At 53.7% G+C, this 23388-nt stretch overlaps 2 protein-coding genes across 6 annotated transcripts in view; both read left to right on the top strand.

Annotated features, from left to right (window-relative positions):
- LOC138999749 (zinc finger and SCAN domain-containing protein 4-like) overlaps positions 1–20171 on the top strand; it is a 32219-nt gene extending 12048 nt beyond the window's left edge. For 2 of the 5 annotated variants that reach the window (XM_070401968.1, XM_070401969.1), the window contains 6 exons: positions 10590–10734; positions 11297–11428; positions 13555–13701; positions 16927–17311; positions 18201–18366; positions 19330–20171. In XM_070401968.1, the coding sequence (XP_070258069.1) occupies positions 16928–17311; positions 18201–18366; positions 19330–19970 (1191 nt within the window). In that variant the 5' untranslated portion in view covers positions 10590–10734; positions 11297–11428; positions 13555–13701; position 16927 and the 3' untranslated portion in view covers positions 19971–20171. Of the gene's footprint in view, positions 1–417; positions 459–10589; positions 10735–11296; positions 11429–13532; positions 13702–16887; positions 17312–18200; positions 18367–19329 lie in introns of those variants that run through there. The other 3 variants (XM_070401970.1, XM_070401971.1, XR_011469444.1) reach the window with 3 other exon arrangements.
- On the top strand, positions 491–3095 carry LOC138999750 (zinc finger protein interacting with ribonucleoprotein K-like). The gene is made up of 2 exons (XM_070401972.1): positions 491–812; positions 967–3095. The coding sequence occupies exons 1-2, from the start codon at positions 810–812 to the stop codon at positions 1741–1743; spliced, it is 780 nt and encodes a 259-aa protein (XP_070258073.1). The 5' UTR covers positions 491–809; the 3' UTR covers positions 1744–3095.
- Positions 20172–23388: the final 3217 nt, after the last annotated feature.

Here is a 23388-nt window from a genome sequence, read left to right on the forward strand (position 1 = left end):
CTCTCACCTGTAATGTTTCGAGGGTCACACACAACCTTTCCAACCATCTCTGGCCCCGCTGGCGCAGCAGTTGAACATCGACCTATGAACCAGGAGGTCACAGTTCGATTCCTGGTCGGGGCGGATGCCCAGTTGGCAGACTCAGTCTCCAGTGTGGGATGTGCAGGAGGCAGCTGATCCATGGTTCTCTCTCATCATGGATGTTTCTCTCTCGCCCTCTCCCTTCCTCTCTGAAGGCCATAGGAAGAGGAGTCACTTGGTGACCCCCTTAATTCTTGGGGCTTTTCGAGTTCCAGTCCTTGGTACAAAGCAGCCGCATTCAACCACCTGAATACCGTCCACTGCGTTCAGTTCTCGGGTGTCCCTCACGCACGTCTGAGGTCAGCGTGCACTCAGCAGCCTCTCTGTGCCCCCCAGGTTGCTGGTACGGAGTGGAGGCGGTGGAGGAGGAGGCGGAGGAGGCGGAGGCGGAGGAGGCGGTGCTGTCTGTGCAGGGTGTGTCTGTGGCACGGGCATCCCTGGGCCGGACGCCAAGTCCGTATCCAGCCACTCAGGAGGCTCAGCCCTGTGAGAAGTGTGTCCCTGGTCGGGGGAGACGTGCTGTGCCTGACTGAGTTCCCAGGGGCCTGTGAGGCCTGCGGAAGGCAGCCCTGGCTCGCTGCGGGCCTGCGCGGGAAGCCCCGGGACGAGAAGCCGCTCTGGAGCGCCGTGGACGCCGTGGACACAGCCTCGTGTGTGACGAGCTGCAGGTTCCACACGTCGGGAAGCCCTTCGCCTTCTGTGGGGCCGTCAGGGAGGACTTCGTGGCCATGGTGAGTCTCCTGCAGCACCAGGCCTCCCTCAGAGGGGCACCGCCCCCCCGGCAGCTTCCAGTGCGGGGATGGGGAGGCCTGGCATAGCGCAGGGAGCCATTACCCCGGCACTGACTACGGGCAGCCGCTCAGCCACGAATACAAACCCCTTCAGCACCAGCAGCTTCCCCCTCAGAGGCACTATGACTGTGACGACGGCGAGAAGCCCTTTCAGCAAAGCCCCTCGGTCCCCAACGGCCAGGCCCCCGGCCCAGGAGCGAGGCCCTATGCGTGCAACGAGTGCGGGCGATCCTTCAGCCAAAGCTACTACCTCATCCAGCACCACAGGGTCCACACCGGGGCCCGGCCGTACAAGTGCAGCGAGTGCGGGAAAGCCTTCACCTACAAGCTCCGGCTGGTGCAGCACCTGCAGATCCACAACCGGGTGAAGCCGTACGAGTGCGGGGAGTGCCGGAAGTCCTTCAGCTACAGCTCCACGCTCATCAAGCACCAGCGCGTGCACACGGGGGCCCGGCCGTACAAGTGCGGCGAGTGCGGCAGCTCCTTCAGCCAGAGCTCCAACCTGGTCCAGCATCAGAAGATCCACAACGGGGCGAGGCCGTACAAGTGCAGCGAGTGCGGGAAATCCTTCAGCTACAAGTGCAAGCTGGTGCAGCACCTGCGGATCCACACGGGGGAAAGGCCGTACGAGTGCGGGGATTGTGGGCGGTCGTTCAGCCACAGCTCCACGCTCAACCAGCACCGGCGGGTTCACACCGGAGCCCGGCCTTACAAGTGTGACGAGTGTGAGAAATCCTTCAGCCAAAAGTCCAACCTCATCCAGCATCAGCGAGTTCACACGGGAGAAAGGCCTTACGAGTGTGGGGAGTGTGGGAAATCCTTCAGCCAGAGCTCCCACATCATTCAGCACAGGAAACTTCACACCCGGTGACCTCAGGAATGTCCGTGACTTCGGGCGGCTTGTCAGCCGCTGCTCTGTTGTCACGTTAACACGACAGCTTAACCCAGAGATTCTTTACAGACATTAACCTGTTTGGCCCCAGAGAGTCCACACGGGAGGAGCCTGAGACCCGCCTCAGGGAACACGCCACTTCCTGTCGGGAAGCGTCTGCTGATGGTGGACTTCATGCTGCAGCGTCACAGCAGGGAGATCCCCCCATGGATTCTTCCGGATGCACAGGAAACTTATTTCTACTCCGCCGCCTCCTTTGCCTGAATTCGTGCCCCGGCCCAGGCCATCGCACACTCTGCCAACCACCCCAGGTTCCTCGGATGTTTGAGCTGGGGAGGGAGACTCATTCCCTCCTTTCTGGCCAAGGGCATCATCTGGACTCAGTTTTGTTGGTTGAGGTCAGGCCGGGTAATGGTGTCTTGAGAAGAAGGGTTGCCCTTCTGCCAGGCCTCCCGAGAGAGACGGGCAGCACTCTGTGGTCCTCACGCCCTGGGTGCCAGCCCAGAGGAGGTCAGGCTGGGACAAGCTCCGCTGCTCCTGCCAGTGCAGGTCGGCTGCCTCCCCAGGAGGTCACACTGTATGCCAAGCCCCATCGTGAGGAGGCTGCTTCCCGGCTGCCACACGGAGGGATCATGTGCCTTCACGTCTCCAGTTGGGTGGCCGCCGCTCATGGTTGTGGGGCTGCAGGGGCTGGGCTGAGACCATCATTTGTTTCAAAACACGGTGAGGCATCGGCAACGAGAGGGTGTGCCCTCCGTGCGTGTCCCAGCGGCCGGAGGCTGTGGGGACGAGCGGCCTGTAGTGAGGCCGTCGTCTGCAAATGCAGGTTTGGTCACTGCCTGTGGTAGTTGCTTCGTTGTGGCCCGTGTCCCTCACGGTCGGAGTCACCACGGCCAGTTCCTCTCACCTTGTGCCCTTTGCAGTCTCTCCCGCTGCTCTCAGGAGGGGCTGGTGTTAGTTTCTTTCACAGACTGTTTTATAGAATTTTATACGATACGTGTCATGAATTGTTCTCAAAGGTTTTGAATTTTGATTTCCTTCATGCTCATAGTATTACATCAGTCACACTTACGTGCAGTCCTTTCTTCCTTCTGTTCTTGAGAGCCGTTCTGTCTGTGAATGTTTACATTTAATGGAGGACATTGGACTTGGTTCCAGCTTTTCGGCTCTTGGTGTAAATGCACGTCCTTCAAGAAATCAGCTATTCCAGCCACGCGCCCTGTGAGAGCACTGTCACTCCAAAACTCTTACTTTTCTCCAAAACAACCCTCCCACTTCCTCCCACCCCCAATCACATTTCTCTCTTCCTGAATAAACACTGCTGAGAAAAATGACTTTTCTTTTTAATGTCAGCTTTATATACATATTAACACAACAGAAGCCCGTTTGAGCAGAGGATTGTTGACATTGTGAAGTGGCCCAGTTAATACCTCCCAATAGTTAATGTGATTTTTTTTTTTTTAAATCTTTTAAAAAAATTATACACACACACAGTGGCCAGATTATTATGACCACCTGACGTCTGTAGGCAAATCAGCTATCATTTCGCGCTGAAGTGGCTAGAGGGCCAGACCATTATAAATAGGGAAGCAGGTTGTTTACCACGACAGTAGAAGTGATATTTTTTCTGAAGATGTGGGTAAACAACGCGATTGAACAGCCTTTGAACGTGGGGTATATTTGAACACGAGTGGCCAGATGATTATGACTCACACACACCCCAAGGCCTTAGCACAGTGAACTCAGTGACGCGGCATCTCGCTGGCTCCGCCCTAGGCCACCCCCCCCGATTGTCCTGCAGACCCCCGGTGCTGCGAGCTGGTGGGATGCCGATGGATGGATGGATGGAGAACAGGGTGGTGATTACCAGGGAGGAAAGGAGGTGGGAGTAGAAGAGGGTAAAGGGCGGGTAAATGGTGACGGAAGGTGAACACACAGTACAACACACTCGATGTAGGATGCACACTTGGAACCTGTATACTTTTATTACCCAATGTCACTGCAGTAAATTCAATAAGAAGAAATAGAAAAATATTCCCAAAGCCAAGTCACACGTTACATCCTGAGAAGCGTGTGCCCATCACGGATACTGGTTCATAATGTATGATCCCTGATGATACATGCAACAAACTACCAGCCACCAGTGGGTGTCAACTTGGATTCGCTTCACTGAGTCTGAAACGTAGACATTCCCTGACCAGTAGCCCCCACAACTCCCCAGAAATCGTCCTGCTGCCCTTTTGAGGAAGAGCGAAGCCTGCTCCGGTGTTCTGGCGCCCATTTGAGGGGTTTATGGGTTGGTTCCTTAAGTTAGAAGCTTGGGCTTGGGCTCCAGGGACTGGGCTAGTGGCGGGGGCAGCGCTGCCTGCGAGCCCAGCCTCAGGACCTCTGGGCCAGGGTCCCCGCCCTGGTCGCTCGGCTGTCACTTCCACTCGGGCCATTGGGTCCAACAGTGGCGGCCGCGCTGAGGCGCCCAGCTGAGGTGAGTGCGTCCCTGGGCCTCCCCGCCTCCACACCCAACCCTGCAGCCCAAGCCTGGCGTCGGGACCAGAGGTGCTCTGGAGGTGATACCGGGTGTGACAGGGCGGGAGACGTGAGGGGCTGAGGGGCCGCCCATCCATGTGCGCAGGGGCCGCTGACCCAGGAGGACCCGGAACCTGGGGTCCTTGTTGCTTTTGCAGGAACAAGGACAAAGTTTGGGTGATCCAAGAAAAGCAGATATCACATGATCTCACTGATGGGTGGAATCTAATGAACAACGTGAATTGACCAATAGAATGAGACCGGAAGCAGGGAGTCAGGGAACAGACGGACATACCTCCATGTGGGGGTGGGGGTGGGGGTGAGAAGAGATAAACCAAAGTGCTTATGTGCTTACTAGAGGGCTCATGCATGAAATTCATGTATGGGGGGAGAGGGAGGATGGGGGATGTCCGACTGATGGTTTAGGCCTGATCACGAAGGGTATCTCTCTCTCTCAATCTGGAACCCCTGGCTCCTAACCACTTGCCTTCCTGCCTGCCTGCCTGATCGCCCCTAACTGCTCCCCTGCCTGCCTGATCGCCCCTAACTGCTCCCCTGCCTGCCTGATCACCCCTAACTGTTCCTCTGCCTGCCTGATCGCCCCTAACTGCTCCCCTGCCTGCCTGATCACCCCTAACTGCTCCCCTGCCTGCCTGACCGCCCCTAACTGCTCCCCTGCCTGCCTGATCGCCCCTAACCCCTCTGCCTCGGCCCCTGCACCTGGGACCCGGGCTTCCCTCCCTCTGGCTGGCCCAGAGCACCTGGGACCTGGGCTGGCTTCCCCCAGGACCACAGGCAGCTTCGCCAGGGCCTGACTTTGTCAGGAAGGACTTCCGGAAGACATTTGGTTGAATTAGCATATGACCCTTTTATTAGTATAGATATGCACAGCCCATGCGCAGGGGTGTTAGGGTGGTGAAGACCTGGGGGATTGGGCGGGTAGGGGCCAGGAGGAGGGTAGTAAAGGGATGAGGGGCCGGGAATGGGAGACATCTGTAACACTATCAACAATAATACATCAAACAAAAAGATAACCGTAAAGTTTGGGTCCAGTCCCACCCACAATGGCAGCCTGAGGAGTTGCGCCTTTGGTCCTAGGGCCCTGGGAGCTGTGGAGAATGTTGAGGAAAAGAGGAAACATCCTATCTAATAAAAGAGAAACATGGTATTTAGCCGTACATCGGCTACCCTTCCCATTGGCTAATCAGGGCGATATGCAAATTAACTGCCAACCAAGATGGCGGCCGGCAGCCATGCACTGAAGCAAACAGGGAGGCTTGCTTGCTCCAGTGACTGCAGACTCCAATGTTCCCCACCTGACTTGCCAGCCTCTCAGCTGCAACTCTCAGCAACTATGTTGCAAATATAGAAGCTAAACAAAACCCCAGAAACCTGCGTTAGTCAGCCGGGCTTCAGCCAGCTGGACCGCAACATTGTATCAAATACAGAAGGTAAAGGCCAGAAACCTGCTTTCAGCAGCGAGGCCTCAGAGCTAAAGCTGGCCCAGAAAAAAAAGAAGAAAAGGAGCTGTTGGGAGCTTCAGTCACCTGCAAGCCTGAATACGGCCCTCAGCCCCTCAGCCAGACTGGCCAGGCACCCCAGTGGGGACCCCCACCCTGATCCAGGACACCCTTCAGGGCAAACCAGCCAGCCCCCACCCGTGCACCAGGCCTCTATTCTATATAGTAAAAGGGTAATATGCCTCTTGGCACCGGGATCAGCGTGACAGGGGAAGGCGCCCCAACCCCCTGATCGCCCTGCGGCTCTGTGTGTGACAGGGTGTGGCGCCCCAACTCTGCCCCCTGCCCCACGGGCCCTGCTCTGTGTCTGGCGGGGTAGAGCCATAACCTCCCCATCGGCCCTGCCCTGAGTGTGATAGTGGCGGCGCCCCAACTCCCTGATCGGCGCTGCTCTGTGGGTGACAGGGTACAGAGCCCCAACCCCCCTGATGGGCCCTGCCCTGTGCATGACAGGGGGCGGCGCCCCAACTCCCCAATCGGCCCTGCTCTGAGCCCGACCAGGGGCTGCACCTAGGGATTGGGCCTGCCCTCTGCCACCTGGGAGCAGGCCTAAGCCAGCAGGTGATTATCTCCCGAGGGGTCCCAGACTACGAGAGGGCACAGGATGGGCTGAGAAACCCCCTCTCCTCCCCGAGTGCACAAATTTTTGTGCACCGGGCCTCTAAAAGTGTGGTATGCAAATTGCCCCCTTCACTGTCTGGGAGTTCGACCAGGGGGCGGCTGGCTGGGGAAGGGAAGGGGTAACTGGCCAGCAGCTTCGAGGGACCCTCCAGTGCACCCATTTCGCGCACTGGGTCTCTAGGCCAGGGGTGAGCAAACCGTGGCTCGGGAGCCCCATGCGGCTCTTTGGCCCCTTGAGTGTGGCTCTTCCACAAAATACCACATGCAGGCACGCACGTACAGTACGAAGTTGACCTACAACTTTTTCTTTTTTAATATATTTTATTGATTTTTTACAGAGAGGAAGGGAGAGGGATAGAGAGTTAGAAACATCGATGAGAGAGAAACATCGATCAGCTGCCTCCTGCACACTCCCTTACTGGGGATGTGACCGCAACCCAGGTACATGCCCTTGACCGGAATCGAACCCGGCACCCTCCAGTCCGCAGGCCGACGCTCTACCCACTGAGCCACACCAGTTAGGGCAACCTACAACTTTAAGTAAAGTTGATTAAGTTAATTTTAGGGAACGCTGTGGAGTGAAAGAAGATGTAGTGTCGAGGATGGAGAAAGGTATGTTGAGATGGTTTGGACATACAGAGAGGATGAACGGAAGGAGACGGACGAAACAAGTGTACAAGACGCGTGTGGATGGGAGAGTTGAAAGGCGTCGACCTCGGCGAACATACCTCAGTCAGATTGAGGACCTTTTTTAGCAAAGGCCAGCTTAGGAGTTACCCCAATTAAGTGAATAACAAGGTACCTACCTATAGAGTTTAAGTTGAAAAAATCTGGCTCTCAAAAGAAATGTCAATCGTTGTCCTGTTGATATTTGGCTCTGAGGATGCAATCAATCCGTGTGTCTCTCTCTGTTGATATTTGACTAATGAGTTTGCCGGCCTCTACCCTAGGCTTTTCAGCCTTTGGAAAGCCAGCAAGAAAAACAGTGGCTACACCCTACTCAGACGAGAGTAAACCCGCCATCCCTCCCTCCGTGGCCCCAGAGGGACTATTTTTTTTTTTAATCCAATGATCTCACTAGGTTTAGAGCCCTCAGGCCCCATCCAATGCATCTTCCTTAGCTGTTAGCGGGCTCAGGCCCTATGCATTGGGTTTCCTAGTTTTGGGGGCGCTGGGGGGCCCTACCCATTCATCTCCCTGGCTGTTGGCCGCTTTGTGTAAGAGCCTCCCCAATGCAGGAGGCTCCCCTCCATCCCAGTGACTGTCTAGGCAGCCCAGAGTCTGGAAGCCCCCGGGGAGCTCCTAGCAGAGGAGGGAGGAGGGAGATAGGGCAGCCTGGGCTCGCAGGGTCCCCTGTGGCTGCTCAGGGAACAGACTGGAGACAGACAGTGTGGTTCAAATGGATTATTTGTCGTCAGGCGGAGGGGAGGCGGGTCAGGAGCTGAGCGCAATCATCCAGGTGGGGAAGGGGGGTGGGGAGAGGTTTGATTCTGGAAATAACTTGAACGTAGAGGACAGATAGACCGTGTTTGCAACTGCTGCCCAAGTCTCTTCTCCCCAAGAAACGAACCCACTCCAGCCCTGGCCATGTGGCTCTGTGGTTAGAACGTGGGCCCCGTACACCTAAGGGTCTCAGGTTTGATTCCAGGTCAGCCTGGTTAGGGGATGTGCAGGATGCAATCCATCCATGTCTCTCTCTCTCTCTCTCTCTCTCTCTCTCTCTCTCTCTCTCGGATGTTTCCTCTCTTTCTCCCCCCCCCCCCCCCACCTCCCTTCTATCCTCCCACTCTCTCTAACAATCAAGGGGGAAAATATCCTAGGGTGAGGACCAACAAAATAAAACACCCTCTCTCTCCCCAACTCCCCCTGCTCAGCTATGGGGGTGATCACTCCTTCCCCAAAGAGTCCGAAAAAGGAGATGCTGGGGTTCCCCCTGGTGCAGCGGTTCTCAACCTTCCTAATGCCGCGACCCTTTAATACAGTTCCTCATGTTGCGCTGACCCCCAACCATAAAATTATTTCCGTGGCTACTTCATCACTGTCATGTTGCTACTGTTATGAATCGTCACGTAAATCTCTGATATGCAGGATGTATTTTCATTGTTACAAATGGAACGTAATTAAAGCATAGTGATTCATCACAAAAGCAATATGTAATTATAGATGTGTTTTCTGATGGTCTTAGGCGACCCCTGTGAAAGGGTCATTAGACTCCCAAAGGGGTCTCGACCCGCAGGTTGAGAACCGCTGCTCTAGTGAGTATGGGAAGCGCCCTCCGGCCAGATTTCTAACCAGGAGCCTCTCACCTTTAGAGGCCCTTCCACTCCATCCGTCCGCAACCACCTATCAATCATCAGGTGTTTCTCCCCATGAAATACCACCGACCTCTCCCCTCTAAAAGGACCCTCCTCGCCCTGACCAGTGTGGCTCAGTGGATAGAGCGTCGGCCTGCGGACTGAAGGGTCCCAGGTTCGATTCCGGCCAAGGGCATGTACCTTGGTTGCCGGCACATCCCCAGTGGGGGGTGTGCAGGAGGCAGCTGATGGATGTTTCTCTCTCATCGATGTTTCTGACTATCCCTCTCCCTTCCTCTCTGTAAAAAATCAATAAAATATATTTAAAAAAAATAAAAGGATCCTCCTCACAGCCCCTGAGATGTCCCTGCTGGACTCAGAGCCACTCCTCTGGGGTCCCAGGACCCCCTGGGACTCACCAGCCTGGGATTGACACAGGAGAGAACAGGAGACCGTGCTCCACTTGCCACTCACAAATCTCGCACAACTAGGAAATTTGTAGGAGGCCGGACGGTGTGGCTCAGTGGTTGAGCATCAACCTGTGAACCAAGAGGTCACGATTTCGATTCCTGGTTAGGGCACATGTGGGGGTGTTGGGCTGGATCCCTGGTAGGGCATGCAGAAGGCAGCTGAGCAATGATTCTCTCTCATCATTGAGGTCTCTCTCTCTCTCTCTCTCTCTCTCTCCAGTCCTAAAATATACACCAGGTGTACTAGTTAATGCGGATTTTGTAATCAAAGAAAACATGATAATTTCAAGAGAAACATCAAAAGTGCTTTATTCAAAGTAATGTCCATCGCTAGCTACACATTTCCCCATCTTTCAGGTAATTTGTGGATATCGTCCCAATAGAACTTTTCTTGTTTTGAGGCAAACCATTCAGAGACCCAACTTTCCACTTCACCTGTTTTGAAGTGCTGCTCAATGGTAATATGAAGGAGCAAGGTCTGGTGAATACGGCGGGTGGGTTAATACCTCCCAGGCAAGATCTTTTAACGTGTCTTTGACTGGTTTTGATGTGTGTGATGGTGCGTCATCATGAAGCAAAATTACTTTGCTGTGTCATCTGGAACATTCTGGTCATTTCACGATCAAAGTGTGGTTCAAATTGATTATTTGTTGTCGGTAGCGATCAGTATTAACGTTTTCACCTGGTTTTAGAAGCTCATAATACACCACACCTTCCAGATCCCACCAAACGCAGAGCATTGTCTTCTTTCCGAAGCGATTTGGCCTTGCGGTCGATGCTGATGGTTGACCTGGATCAACCCATGATTTTGTGCGTTTGGGATTCTCAGAATAAATCCACTTTTTTGCCGAAACCGGTTTGGCTCAGCGGATAGAGCGTCGGCCTGCAGACTGAAAGGTCCCAGGTTCGATTCCGGTCAAGGGCATGTACCTGGGTTGCGGGCACATCCGCAGTGGGGGGGCTTGCAGGAGGCCGCTGATCGATGTTTCTAACTCTCTATCCCTCTCCCTTCCTCTCTGTAAAAAAATCAATAAAAAATATTTTTAAAAAATCTATGATGTTAACACCTTCAGCAAATTTGACATAGGAAGTTTTGAAGCTTATTGTCAATACAACAAAATAGCATACATAGCAAACCGCATATATATCAACAGATGTGTAACTCCGTCTATTGAAAAAAATCCAAATTATTAACCGGTGTCCCCGGCATATGACTTTCTCACGACCAAACCTGACCAGAACGTCGCATGAGGTCCGATGCCCCCGCAGACAAGGAGTGTGTGTGAGGATGGCCCCTCGCTCCTGCCCAGGGGGGTGTAGACCCGGTGTTCGAGCTGGAGCCTGGAGGCCTAGATGCCGCCAGACACCCCTCACAGGCTGAGTTTATCCCATCGCAGGCTTGAATCTCATCTCGGACCGAGGGCCTTATAAAAAGCAGGAGCCTTGGGAAGCACATCAGAGCACATTGCTGACAGCCAAGCCCCACGGCAGCTCAGCGTTGGGCCAGGATCACCCAGCGTGAACGTCTGTGTCCGTGAGGAGGTGAGTCTCGGGAAGGGAAGGCAACGTTCCCCTGGTGTGTGTGTGTGTGTGTGTGTGAGTGTGTGTGTGCACAGGCATGTGCATGTAGGCTGGGCTGTGAGGAGAAGGTTCCCAGGGACACAGGGAGGGGGTCCCTCAGGCACCAGAAGGTCTGACTCAGTGGATCAAGCGTCCGCCCATGGATTAAAGGGTCCTGGGTGGGATTCTGGTCACAGGCATCTAGCTCGGTTGCGGGCTCCATCCCAGGTCCTAGTCTGGGCTCTCGTGGGAGGCAACCAGTCCCGGATGCAGGTCCTACAGCTCAGGGAGGTGCATGGCACGGGGACCTGCTCAACTTCTCTTCCTACATCAATAGCCTCGCCCGTGGCCCCCAGGAAACTCCAGGCTGACAGCCCAACTCTCAGTGGCAGCAGCTGCACCCCCTCAGGAGCCCCAAGCTCACCAGGGCCCCGTGTGAGGGCGGTGCTGGCGGGTGGGGCTGGGCGGGGCTGGGTGGTGAGGGGCGGGGAGGGGTGGGGAAATGCTTCTCTTTCTCACCATAGAATCCTTTCTGCTCCCTCAGCCTCAGCACACACGTCAATCTCCAGGCCTTGGGAAGCACATCAGAGGCAGCACCAGCGCTGACAGCCAAGCCCCACGGCAGCTCAGCGTTGGGCCAGGATCACCCAGCGTGAACGTCTGTGTCCGTGAGGAGGTGAGTCTTGGGAAGGGAAGGCCACGTTCCCGTGTGTGTGTGAGTGTGTGAGTGTGTGTGTGTGCGAGTGTGCACAGGCATGTGCATGTAGGCTGGGCTGTGAGGACAGGGTTCCCAGGGACACAGAGAGGGGGTCTCAGGCACCGGAAGGTCTGGGCTGGCTGTGGCTCTAGCTGGGCAGGAGCTGGCTGGACTGCAGGGGACCCCACCCAGGCAGGTCTGTGTGTGGGGGGCTGTTGTCCTGTTGGTTGTATGTTTCTCGGAACTCATTTTCATGGCCTGTTGGGCAAGTGTTGGACCAAGGTGTGTGACTTGCGGGTTGGGGATCGGGCTGAGGGTAGAAGCTGACATGTAAGGTGGGACCGTCAGCCCGGCCGGCGTGGCTCGGTGGTTGAACATCGACGGATGAACCTAGGAGGTCAGGGTTAGACTCCCGGTCGGGGCACAGGCCCGGTCTGTGGGCTCCATCCCCAGTGTGGGGCCTGCAGGAGGCAGCTGGTCAATGATTCTCTCCTCACCCCTCATCGATGTTTCTCTCTCTCTCTCCCTCTCCCTTCCTCTCTGCTATCAATCACGATCAAAAACAAAAACAAAAACAAGCCCTAACCCGTGTGGCTCAGTGGATAGAGCGTCGGCCTGCGGACTGAAGGGTCCCAGGTTCGATTCCAGTCAAGGGCATGTACCTGGGTTGCGGGCACATCCCCAGTAGGGGGTGTGCAGGAGGCAGCTGATCAATGTTTCTCTCCCATGGATGTATCTAACTCTCCATCCCTCTCCCTTCCTCTCTGTAAAAAATCAATAAAATATATTTTAAAAAAAACAAAAACAAACAAACAAGACGTGACTGTCAACCCTTGAGGTCCGGCTCAGTGCATAGAACACGGGCCGGGGACCAAAGAGTCCTGGGTTCCATTCTGGTCACAGGCCTGTAGCTGGGTTGCAGGCTCCATCCCAGGCCCTGGGGGTGGCGGGCGGCCCGGGTAGGAGCAGCCAGACCCGGATGCAGGTTCTACAGCTCAGGGACCTGCACTGCTTCTCCCTCTGGGTCCATGGCCTCCCCGAGGGCCGCCCCCCCCCCCAAACCCAGGGCCTCCAGGGGGGCGCGGGGCTGGGGGCGGGGAATGCGTGTCTCTTTCTACAGCCTTAGGACCCCTTCGGCTCCCTCCGCCTCAGCACAGCCTCGGGGAGGGTGGGGTTCCGCCATGGGCGCTTTGGGGTTTGAACGGTGTTAGGACAACAGCCTCTGGGCCCGGCTCATTCGACAGAATTATTACCCGCCTTCCCTCCCTCCGAGACCCAGAGGGACTATTTTTTTTTCCTACCCAATCGCTCAGACACTCTCTACTCCTCTTCCTGGCCGGGGGCCACTTCCTGTGGGAGCCTCCCCCAAGCAGAGACACCCCCCTCCATCCGAGTGTCTGGAAGGCCTGGGGCAGCTCCTAGCAGAGGAGGGAGGAGGGCAGGCTGGGCCCCCAGGTCCCCTGTGGCTGCTCAGACAACAGCCTGGAGACAGGTAGGCAGAGGGAGGACTGGGCAGGAGCTGAGCTCCATCCTCCAGGTGGGGAGGGTGGGGAAGGTGGGGAGGGAGAGGAGGGTGGGGAAGGTGGGGAGGAGGGGGAGGTGCTGGATTCTGGAAAGAATTTGATGGGAGAGGACGCGGGAGGAGAGAAACATGTGCCTGTTCTGCACGAGCGATTCACCAATCTGGGAAGATTAGGGAGTTGGTAGGAGCCGGGCCTGTATGGCTCAGTGGCTGAGGCAGGAGGTCATGGTTCGAAACCCAGGCTCGATTCCAGTGGGAGCCTGCAGGAGGAAGCCAGCCCATCAGTGATTCTCTCCCTGGTTGATGTTTCTCTCCTCCCCCCCCCCCCCCATCCCTCTCTCTGATTCTCTCCATATCTGTGGGAGACTCGCTTATGACCAACCCTGACCAGAATGTCCCTGAGACGACGCTCACCTCCGCATGCCCCTTAGTGAGAAGGTCCGATGCCCCCGCAGACAAGGAGTGCGTGTGAGGATGGCCCCTCGCTCCTGCCCAGGAGGGTGTACACCCGGTGTTAGAGCTGGAGCCTGGAGGCCTAGATGCCGCCAGACACACCTCACAGGCTGAGTTTATCCCATCACAGGCTTGAATTTCATCTCGGACCCCAGGCCGTATAAAAGGCAGGAGCCTTGGGAAGCACATCAGAGGCACCAGCGCTGACAGCCAAGCCCCACAGCAGCTCAGCGTTGGGCCAGGATCACCCAGGGTGAACGTCTGTGTCTGTGAGGAGGTGAGTCTCGGGAAGGGAAGGCAACGTTCCCGTGTGTGTGTGTGTGAGTGTGTGTGTGTGTGCGCGCACAGGCATGTGCATGTGGGCTGGGCTGTGAGGACAGGGTTCCCAGGGACACAGAGAGGGGGTCTCAGGCACTGGAAGGTCTGGACTGGCTGTGGCTCTAGCTGGGCAGGAGCTGGCTGGACTGCAGGAGACCCCACCCAGGCAGGTCTGTGTGTGTGGCTGTTGTCCTGTTGGTTGTATGTTTCTCGGAGCCCATTTTCATGGCATGTTGGGAAGCTGTTGGTCCCTGGCTTTCGGGTTGAGGATGGGGGTGAGGGTAGAAGTTGACATTTAAAGGGTGACTGTCGCCCTAACTGGTTTGGCTCAGTGGATAGAGCGTCGGCCTGAGGACTGAAGGGTTCGATTCTGGTAAAGGACACAGGCCCAGGTTGGGGGCTCCATCCCCAGTGGGGGGCGTGCAGGAGGCAGCCGATCCATGATTCTCTCTCATCATTGATGTTTCTCTCTCTCCCTCTTCCTTCCTCTCTGAAATCAATAAAAATATATATTTTTTTATTGCTTAAAGTATTACAAAGGGTATTACACATGTGTCCTTTTTTTCCCCCGCCCTTGACAATCCCCTGGCCTCCCCTACCCCCCAGTGTCTTATGTCCATTGGTTATGCTTATATGCATGCATACAAGTTCTTCGGTTGATCGCTTACCCCCCTCCCTCCTGCCCCCCAACCCTCCCCGGTAAAAATATTTTTAAAAAATTAATAAAATAAAATAAAGGGTGACTGTCAGCCCTCTCCAGCTTGGCTCAGTGGTTGAACACCAACCTATGAACCTGGAGTTCAATAAATCATACAGATGCTCCTTTGGTAGATAAGAAAAAATTCCTTGTGCAGGACTTTTCATTTATCTATTTTTACTTTTTCATATATTTGTATTGATTTTAGAGAGGAAGCGAGAGGGAGAGAGAGAGAAACATCAGTGAGAGAGACTCATGGATCGGTTGCCTCCTGCACGCCCCCCTACTGGGGATCGGGCCCATAAGCTGGGCGTGTGCCCTGACCGGGAAATGGAACTGTGACCTCCTGGTTCATAGGTGGACACTGAGCATGCGGCCTGGTTTTAAATTCCTAGGTCTTCCCCACAGTAGTGCTTCATCGCTGTGTGTGTGTGGGATCGCATGGCTGCGTGTGCCTGGGGTCATCTGGAAGGAGGGCTGGTGGGGAGGCTGAGGAGGACAGGGCACGGGTCCTGCAGGAGAGAGGCAGACAGGTGCCCGTGCGCCTACAGGCAAGAACCGGCCACCACAACTCAGGTGGGGCCGAGTGGGAGGGAGGGGGGACAGGGGAGGGCTCTCCGGACCAGAACGGACTGGGGACCTTTCTCTGAGAACAAGGGGGATCCACTCGCCAATTAATGTGCAGTGGAGCCCTAACCAGTTTGGCTCAGCGGATAGACCGTCGGCCTCCAGATCGAAGGATCCCGGGTTCGATTCTGGTCCAGGGCATGTACCTTAGTTGCAGGGCCCTGGTCAGGGTGTGTGCGGGAGGCAACCAATCAATGTGTCGTCTCTCCTTTCCACTCTCTGAAAGTCAACGGAAAAATATCCTCTGATTTGCTTTGGATTTTTCACATGTACATTCCTGAGAGATTGGCCTGTAGACTTTCCTTCCTTCCTTCCTTCCTTCCTTCCTTCCTTCCTTCCTTCCTTCCTTCTTTCCTTCCTTCCTTCCTTCCTTCCTTCCTTCCTTCCTTCCTTCCCTCCCTCCCTCCCTCCCTCCCTCCCTTCTTCTTTTTCTTTTTCTTTCTTTCTTTCTTTCTTTCTTTCTTTCTTTCTTTCTTTCTTTCTTTCTTTCTTTCTTTCTTTCTTTCTTTCTTTCTTTCCTTCCTTCCTTCCTTCCTTCCTTCCTTCCTTCCTTTCTTTCTTTCTCTTTCTTTTTTTCTTTCTTTCTTTCAGAGAGGAAGGGAGAAGGAGAGAGAGAGAGAAACATCAATGATGAGAATCATTGATTGGTTGCTCCTGCATGTCCCACTCTGGGGATGGAGCCCACAACCTGGGCATGTGCCCTTGACCAGAATTGAACCCGGGACCCTTCAGTCCGAAGACCAATGCTCTATCCACTGAGCCAAACCAGCTGGGGCAGAGTTGCTTCTTTAATGTACTGGTAAGGTTTTGCTATGAGGGAGCTACTGAACTTAACTCCTTAACCAAAGCGGGGATGATTTCTCTTTTTTTCCTTGTCTTATTTTTTTCCACTTGTTGTTGTTAATCCTCATCTGAGGATATTTTTACATTGGTTTTCTTTTTTTTTATTTTTATTTTTTATATATTTTATTGATTTTTTTACAGAGAGGAGGGGAGAGGGATAGAGAGTTAGAAACATCGATGAGAGAGAAACATTGATCAGCTGCCTCCTGCACATCCCCTACTGGGGATGTGCCCGCAACCCAGGTCTATGCCCTTGACCGGAATCGAACCCGGGACCCTTCAGTCCGCAGGCCGACGCTCTATCCACTGAGCCAAACCGGTTTCGGCTACATTGATTTTCTTGAGAGAATGGAAGAGAGAGGGAAAGACAGAGAGAAATATCCATGTGAGAGACACATGGATTGGTTTGCCTCCTGGTTGAGCCCTGACCAGGGGCCTGGCCAGGGAGGAGTCTGCAACCGACGGATGTGCCCTTGGCCAGAATCAAACCTGGGACCCTTTGGTCCGCAGGTTGACACTCTATCCACTGAGCCAAGCCAGCTAAGGTCTCCACTTCATTTTTACACGCTTTTGATTCTGGTAAAGGACACAGGCCCGGGTTGGGGGCTCGATCCCCCGTGGGGGCGTGCTGGAGGCAGCCGATCCATGATTCTCTCTCATCATTGATGTTTCTATCTCTCCCTTTTCCTTCCTCTCTGAAATCAATAAAAATACTTTTTTTAATTTATTTTTTTAAATATATTTTATTGATTTTTTACAGAGAGGAAGGGAGAGAGATAGAGAGTTAGAAACATCGATCAGCTGCCTCCTGCACACCCCCTACTGGGGATATGCCCGCGACCAAGGTACATGCCCTTGACCGGAATCGAACCTGGGACCCTTCCTTCCTTCTCTCTTTCTCTTTCTTTCTCTCTTTCTTCCTTTCTTCCTGAGTTTATGTAAAATCAGAATTCTCTGTTTCTGGTAGAACTCATGCATGGATTTATCTGGATCTCAACTTTTCTGCTTGTGTCTCAGAATGGAATCTCAAGGCGAACCAGCCAGGAACGGTCCCTGGGCAGGAAATGTCAGGCTCAGATTTCGCAGAGGACCCATCCACCGGGAGGGAGAGGAGGCGGAGGAGGTCGGCTTCCCCAGCCCTGGTCTCATCTCATGGCACAACGGCAGCCACGTGCATGGGGTGGCGGAGCTTCAGGGCATCATTTGGTCTTTCTACTCGTGGCTGCAGCCAGACACCCACAGTAAGCAGGACATGATTTTCCAACTGTCAGTGGAGCAGTTCCTGCTCAACAGGCCCAGCAGCGAGAGGGCCGCCTGGAAGGAGAAGTGGGAGTTGAGTGGCAGGGACATGGCGGCGTTCATGGAGCAACTGCGGGGTGAAGTCCTGAGGCCGCCGAGGATGGTGAGTGGCCGGTTCTGACCCCTGGGGTGAGGGACGGAGCGGAGAAAGGAATTGTACCTGCTGTCGGGGGTCCCAGAAGTAGACAAGGAGCTACTGTAGGCTCGGTTCTTATTCCTCATCAAGGGGATGCTTTTAAACATAGATACTAGAGGCCCAGTGCACGAAATTCCTGCACACAAGGAGGGTCCCTCAGCCCAGCCTGCACCCGCTCCCAGTCCGGAAGCCCTTGGGGGAAGCCCGACTGCCAGCTTAGGCCTGCTCCCCATGGACATCCTTAGAGCTGCTGCAGAGGCCTGAGCCTGGCTTCTGGCTGAGCGGTGCCCCCTGGTGGTCAGTGTACATCATAGTGACTGGTCTTTCCACCTTTTGGTCAATTTGCATATTCGCCTTTTATTATATAGGATGTTTATTAATTTCAGAGAGGAAGGGAGAGGGAGAGAGAGAGAGAGAGAGAGAGAGAGAGAGAGAGAGAGAGAGACATCCGTGATGAGAGAGCATCATGGATCAGCTGCCTCTTGCACACCCCACGCTGGGGATGGGGCCTGCAACCTGGGCCTGTGCCCTGACTGGGAATCGAACTGGTTTCAAAAGTTGATGCTCAACCACTGAGCCAGGCCGGGTTGGGCTTCCACTCTCTCTACAAATGAATGGAATTAAAAAAATAAAAATTAAAAAAAGCCATTCAGGATTGAGCAGAAGCCTCTAGGATGAGGAATGACTGAGGAGAGCTGCTTCCTCATATGAGTCCTTGCTCTCCCTTAGGGAAGGCGCCAACCAGGAAGTGCAAGGGCACAGAGATAAGGCAGGACAGTGGGGGATTGTGGGAAAGCTGGAGGGGTTCCATGGCCATGGGGATGCGGCACCGACAGTGACCAGGCTGTGTTCACAGATACATGGCAGCATGAAGGGGCGGGAAGCCCTGTTCTCGGAGAACATGCCCTTTGGAGAGGTCCTGGCCATCTTCCAGGAGCAGTGCTCAGCTGCAGCCCCCACGGTGCTCACCCCGGGGACACCCTCCCCGACTCCCCCAGAGACACCCCGACCAGCAGCACCAGGTGAGCGAGGGGGGCCCAGGGACCGGAGGGTTGTTCTGTGTGGACTCTGTCTTGGGTACAGTTTCTGTGGTTGTTTGATTGATTGATTGATTTAAATATATTTTTATTGATTGTGTACAGAGAGGAAGGGAGAGGGAGAGAGAGTTAGAAACATCGATCAGCTGCCTCCTGCACGCCCCCTACTGGGGATGTTCCCGCAACCAAGGTACATGCCCTTGACCGGAATCAAACTCGGGACCCTTCAGTCCGCAGGCTGATGCTCTATCCACTGAGCCAAACCGGCCAGGGCTGTTTTTCTTTTAAAGTGGATCTTCCTTCTTTCTTTCTCTTTCTTTTTCTTCCTTCCTTCCTTCCTTCCTTCCTTCCTTCCTTCCTTCCTTCCTTCCTTCCTTCCTTTCTCCTTCCTTCCTTCCTTTCTTCTTTCTTTCTCTCTTTCTTCCTTCCTTTCTTCCTTTCTCCTTCCTTCCTTCCTTCCTTCTTTCTTTCTTTCTTTCTTTCTTTCTTTCTTTCTTTCTTTCTTTCTTTCTTTCTTTCTTTCTCTTCTTTCTTCCTTCCTTCCTTCCTTCCTTCCTTCCTTCCTTCCTTCTTTCTCTTGCTTTCTCTCTTTCTTCCTTCCTTTCTTCTTTCTTTCTTTCTTTCTTTCTTTCTTTCTTTCTTTCTCTCTCTCTCTCTCTCTCTCTCTCTCTCTCTCTCTCTCTCTCCCCCCCTCCCTCCCTCCCTCCCTCCCTCCCTTCCTTCCTTCCTTCCCTCTTTCTTTTTAAAAAAAAACAGTTTTGTAGATTTCAGAAAGGAAGAGAGAAGGAGAGAAAGATCGAAACACCAATGACGACCAAAAAATCTCCCGCAACCTGGGTCCTGGGGAATCAAACCCGGGACCTTTGAGCGCCCAGGCTGACGCTCTGTCCACTGAGCCACACTCACTAGGGCTTGGGCGCAGCCTCAGGGACACACTTTATTTCACAGATGAAGATGCAGATGACGATGGCAACAGCCTTTCCAGTCCAGACCACCAACCCCCCTTTAGGCTCCTCCTGGAGGAAGAGAGCCCTCAGGGCCCCGCAGAGGGCGAGGTGTCCGGGGAGAGTCCACGCAGCTCCGGTTCAGCAAGTCCGGGCGCCCCCACCGCCCAGGAAGAGCCTCCCCAGGAGGAGGCGCCCCAGGAGGCGGGGGGCGCCCGGAAGCTGTACCGGTGCGACCGGTGTCCCAGGGTCTTCGAGTACCTCTGTCGGCTCCAGCTGCACCAGAGGAGGCACAACAATGAGAGGCCCTTTGCTTGCGCCACGTGTGGCAAACGCTTCTTCCAGGCCTCGGACCTGCGTGTGCACGAGCTGATCCACGCAGAGGAGAGGCCCTTCCGCTGCGGCCACTGCGACCGCGCCTTCAGCCACCGGACCAACCTGCTGGCCCACGAGCGCATCCACACGGGCGCCAAGCCCTACGCGTGCGCTCAGTGCGGGAGGACCTACCGCCAGTCCTCCACCTACCACCGCCACCTGCGGATGCACCAGAGGAAGGCCTCGGAATCCGGGGCCTCCACATCCGGGGACTCCACGCCCAGGGCCTCCACATCCAGGCACTCCATGCCCAGAGCTTCCTCCCTGTAATGTGTGTGTATAGATATATTTATTTTATTTATTTTCTTTTATATTTTTATTGATTTCAGGGAGGAAGGGAGAGGGGAGAGAGAGAAACATCAATGAGGAGAAAGAGTCATTGATCACCTGCCTCCTGCATGCCCCCCACCACCGGGGATGAAGCCCACCGCCCTGGGGAATGTGCCCGAGAAAGTGGCTGACACGTTTCCAATGACCAATAAAGTTGTTGAATAAATAAAAGTGTATTGTTTATTTCTTAAAATCCAGAAATGCGCCTGAGACGGTGTGGAATGCGGCTCCCAGGAGGCTAGTGATATGGGCTGCGGGAGGTTCAGCAGGGAAACAAAGCTTGATCAGGTGCGTGTAACTGAGTAGATTCAAAACCCATGAGAACGTAGTAAACATCTTGGCCACACCCTTACTCTGCCTCATGGAATCTGGCTATAAAATAAAGACTCGGTTTGCAGGCTGTGGTGTTGTCTATCTTCTTTTGTTATGGCTTGACTCAGCGAGATAGACCACCGATTCAGAATTTAAATTTGAGAGCCTTTATTAAGCTGGCCAGCTGACCACAGTCACAGCACCCTGCCGAAGCAGAGGCTGAACTGCAGCGCAGATTACAGGAGTTACATTTTATTAAATTTTGTGGAGGCCTAGAGAAAATGTGTCTTTCAAATTCTGGGCCCCCCCAATATGGAGGAAACTCTCTTTATTTATACTTTTCCCAGTCCTTTGTCTCCCAAATTTGGAATGAGACTTCCGGGCCTTCTGAGAAAGAAGGCCTGCGTGCTGGGAAGGGGACATGAGATCATATCTCAAGGCCTGGCCTGATGTCAGTACATTCCTATCTATGTGTTTTAGGAACAGACAGCACAGCATGACCCGTCTGGCCAAAGCGCCAGATATGCAGCCCAGTACACTTTAATCCTTCACTGCCCACCCCCCACACCTCTCAGGTTCACCCATGGCTGTGCTGGCCTGGCCCAAGGTGGGACTACAACTAGGCCCAAGCCCAGGACCCAAACCCTACCTGTGACCCCACCCTCTGTCCACAGCCTTCTTTTATTTATTTATTTGAGGCCTGGTGCATGAAATTCATACACAGGTAGGATCCCTAGGCCTGGCTGGTAATCAGGGCCATTCTGTGGGGCAATCGATTGCTACCCACGCCCCCCCCCCCCTGCCCCCCCCACTGCACCCACCTAGGCTGGCCTGGGGCCTGCAGGCTGAGTGCAGCTCATGCATTGAGTGTCTGCCCCCTGGTGTTCAGTGCGCGTCTTAGCGACTGGTCATGCTGCTGTTTAGCTGATTTGCATATTAGGCTTTTATTATATAGGATTTATTTATTATTTTTATTTTTTTAATATATTTTATTGATTTCAGAGAGGAAGGAAGAGGGAGCTAGAGAGATAGAAACATCCATGATGAGAGAGAATCATGGATCGGCTGCCTCCTGCACGTCCCCCACTGGGGATTGAGCCCACAACCCAGGCATGTGCCCTTGACCGGAATCGAACCTGGGACCTTTCAGTTCACCAGCCAACGCTCTATCCACTGAGCCAAACCAACAAGGGCCATTTATTATGTTTAATGTGCCACTGATGGGAATTGAACCCAGGACCCTTCAGTCCTCAGGCTGACATTGGATCCACTGAGCCAAACTGGTTAGGGTCACATTGTTTGTAAATCTGCAGCTTCAATAAACATACGTTCAAAATGTTCTGAACTCATGTTGTGAAAATGTTTCTGCATGATGTCAAGAACTCAAACACTACAGGCCAACCTGAGGCAGACCCCCTCCAGGCTGCTTCCTGTTTGCGAAATCAGTTATGCCTGGGACATCATGTATAAAGACAGGCCAAGGCATGGTTTCGCTTACAAGGTTTGGGAGGAAATGTGATGGTACACATTCACTTTGGTGTTGAGTCAATTCAATCTTTTTTAAAAATAGTTTTCTTTCTTTTTTTAAAAAACATATTTTATTGATTTTTTACAGAGAGGAAGGGAGAGGGATAGAGAGTTAGAAACATCGATGAGAGAGAAACATCTATCAGTTGCCTCCTGCACACCTCCCACTGGGGATGTGCCTGCAACTAAGGTACATGCCCTTGACCGGAATCGAACCTGGGACCTTTCAGTCCGCAGGCCGATGCTCTATCCACTGAGCCACACCGGTTAGGGCGAGTCAATTCAATCTTACATGTTTTCATTGATTTTTTAGAGAGAGAGGGGAGAGAGTGAGAAGCATCAATGGTGAGAGAGAATCATTGATTAGCTGCCTCCTGCATGCCCCCTACTGGGATCTAGTCCCCAATCTGGGCATGTGCTCTGACTGGAAATCTAACCAGCCATGTCTTGGTTCATGGGTCCTCCTCCACCGAGCCATGCAACCTGGGCACACTATTCTTGTTAATTGTTGGCTCTAGTACAGATGTCTCCATTTCCCCTCTCCCGTCCCCTTTGCAACCCTCTGCGCTACCCTCACCGCCTCTAGGCCCTCACGACATTACTGTCTATGTCCATGGGATATGCATATCTTAAACAATAAAGCGACAATATGCAAATTGACCCTCACACCCTCATGTCAGAAGATGGCAACCACAAGATGGCCAGCCGGGGAGGACAGTTGGGGGTGATCAGGCCGGGAAGGTGAGGGTCATTGGGAGCGACCAGGCCTGCAGGGGAGGGCAGTTGAGGGTGATCAGGCTGGCAGGGGAGCAGATGGGTGTCAATCATGCTGGCAGGGGAACAGCTTGGGGCAATCAGGCAGGCGAGCAGTTAGGAGCCAGCAGTCCCAGATTGTGAGAGGAATGTCCGACTGCCAGTTTAGACCCCATCCCTCTGGAGGATCAGACATCCCCCAACAGGTCCCAGATTTGAGAGGGTGCACACTGGGCTGAGGGCCCCCACGCCTCCGCCCCCCCCCCCCCCCGCACGAATTTCGTGCACCTGGCCTCTAGTATGTACATACTTCTAAAAATATATTTTATTTTAGAGAGAGCAAAGGACAAGGAGGGAGAGAGGAAAACATCAATGATGACAGAGAACCTCTGGGAATTGAGCACACAACCCAGACATGTGCCCTGACTGGGCATAGAACCATGATATGGTTCAGAGGTTGATGCTCAACCATTGAGCAACTGGGCTATATTGATTTTTTAAACATTAAAAAATATGTATTTTTTTTTATTGTTGACAGCGGTACAGATGTCTCCCATTTCTCCCCTGTGTATATATTCTTTGTTAGGTTTCTTCCACTCCTCCCCACCTCACCCCCTTGGAGATCTGTCAGTCTGTGCCAGGCCCCTGTTCCTACTTGTCCTTCTCCAGTGCCATTTGGGGTATCACAACTCCTTTTTTTAAAAAAATATATTTTATTGATTTTTTTTTTTTTTTTTTTTTTTTACAGAGAGGAAGGGAGAGAGAG

This window comes from Myotis yumanensis, unplaced genomic scaffold, assembly GCF_028538775.1.
Source record: "Myotis yumanensis isolate MYYU_CA2020_CCGP unplaced genomic scaffold, mMyoYum1.0.hap1 SCAF_23, whole genome shotgun sequence".
Taxonomy (NCBI): Eukaryota; Metazoa; Chordata; class Mammalia; order Chiroptera; family Vespertilionidae; genus Myotis; species Myotis yumanensis.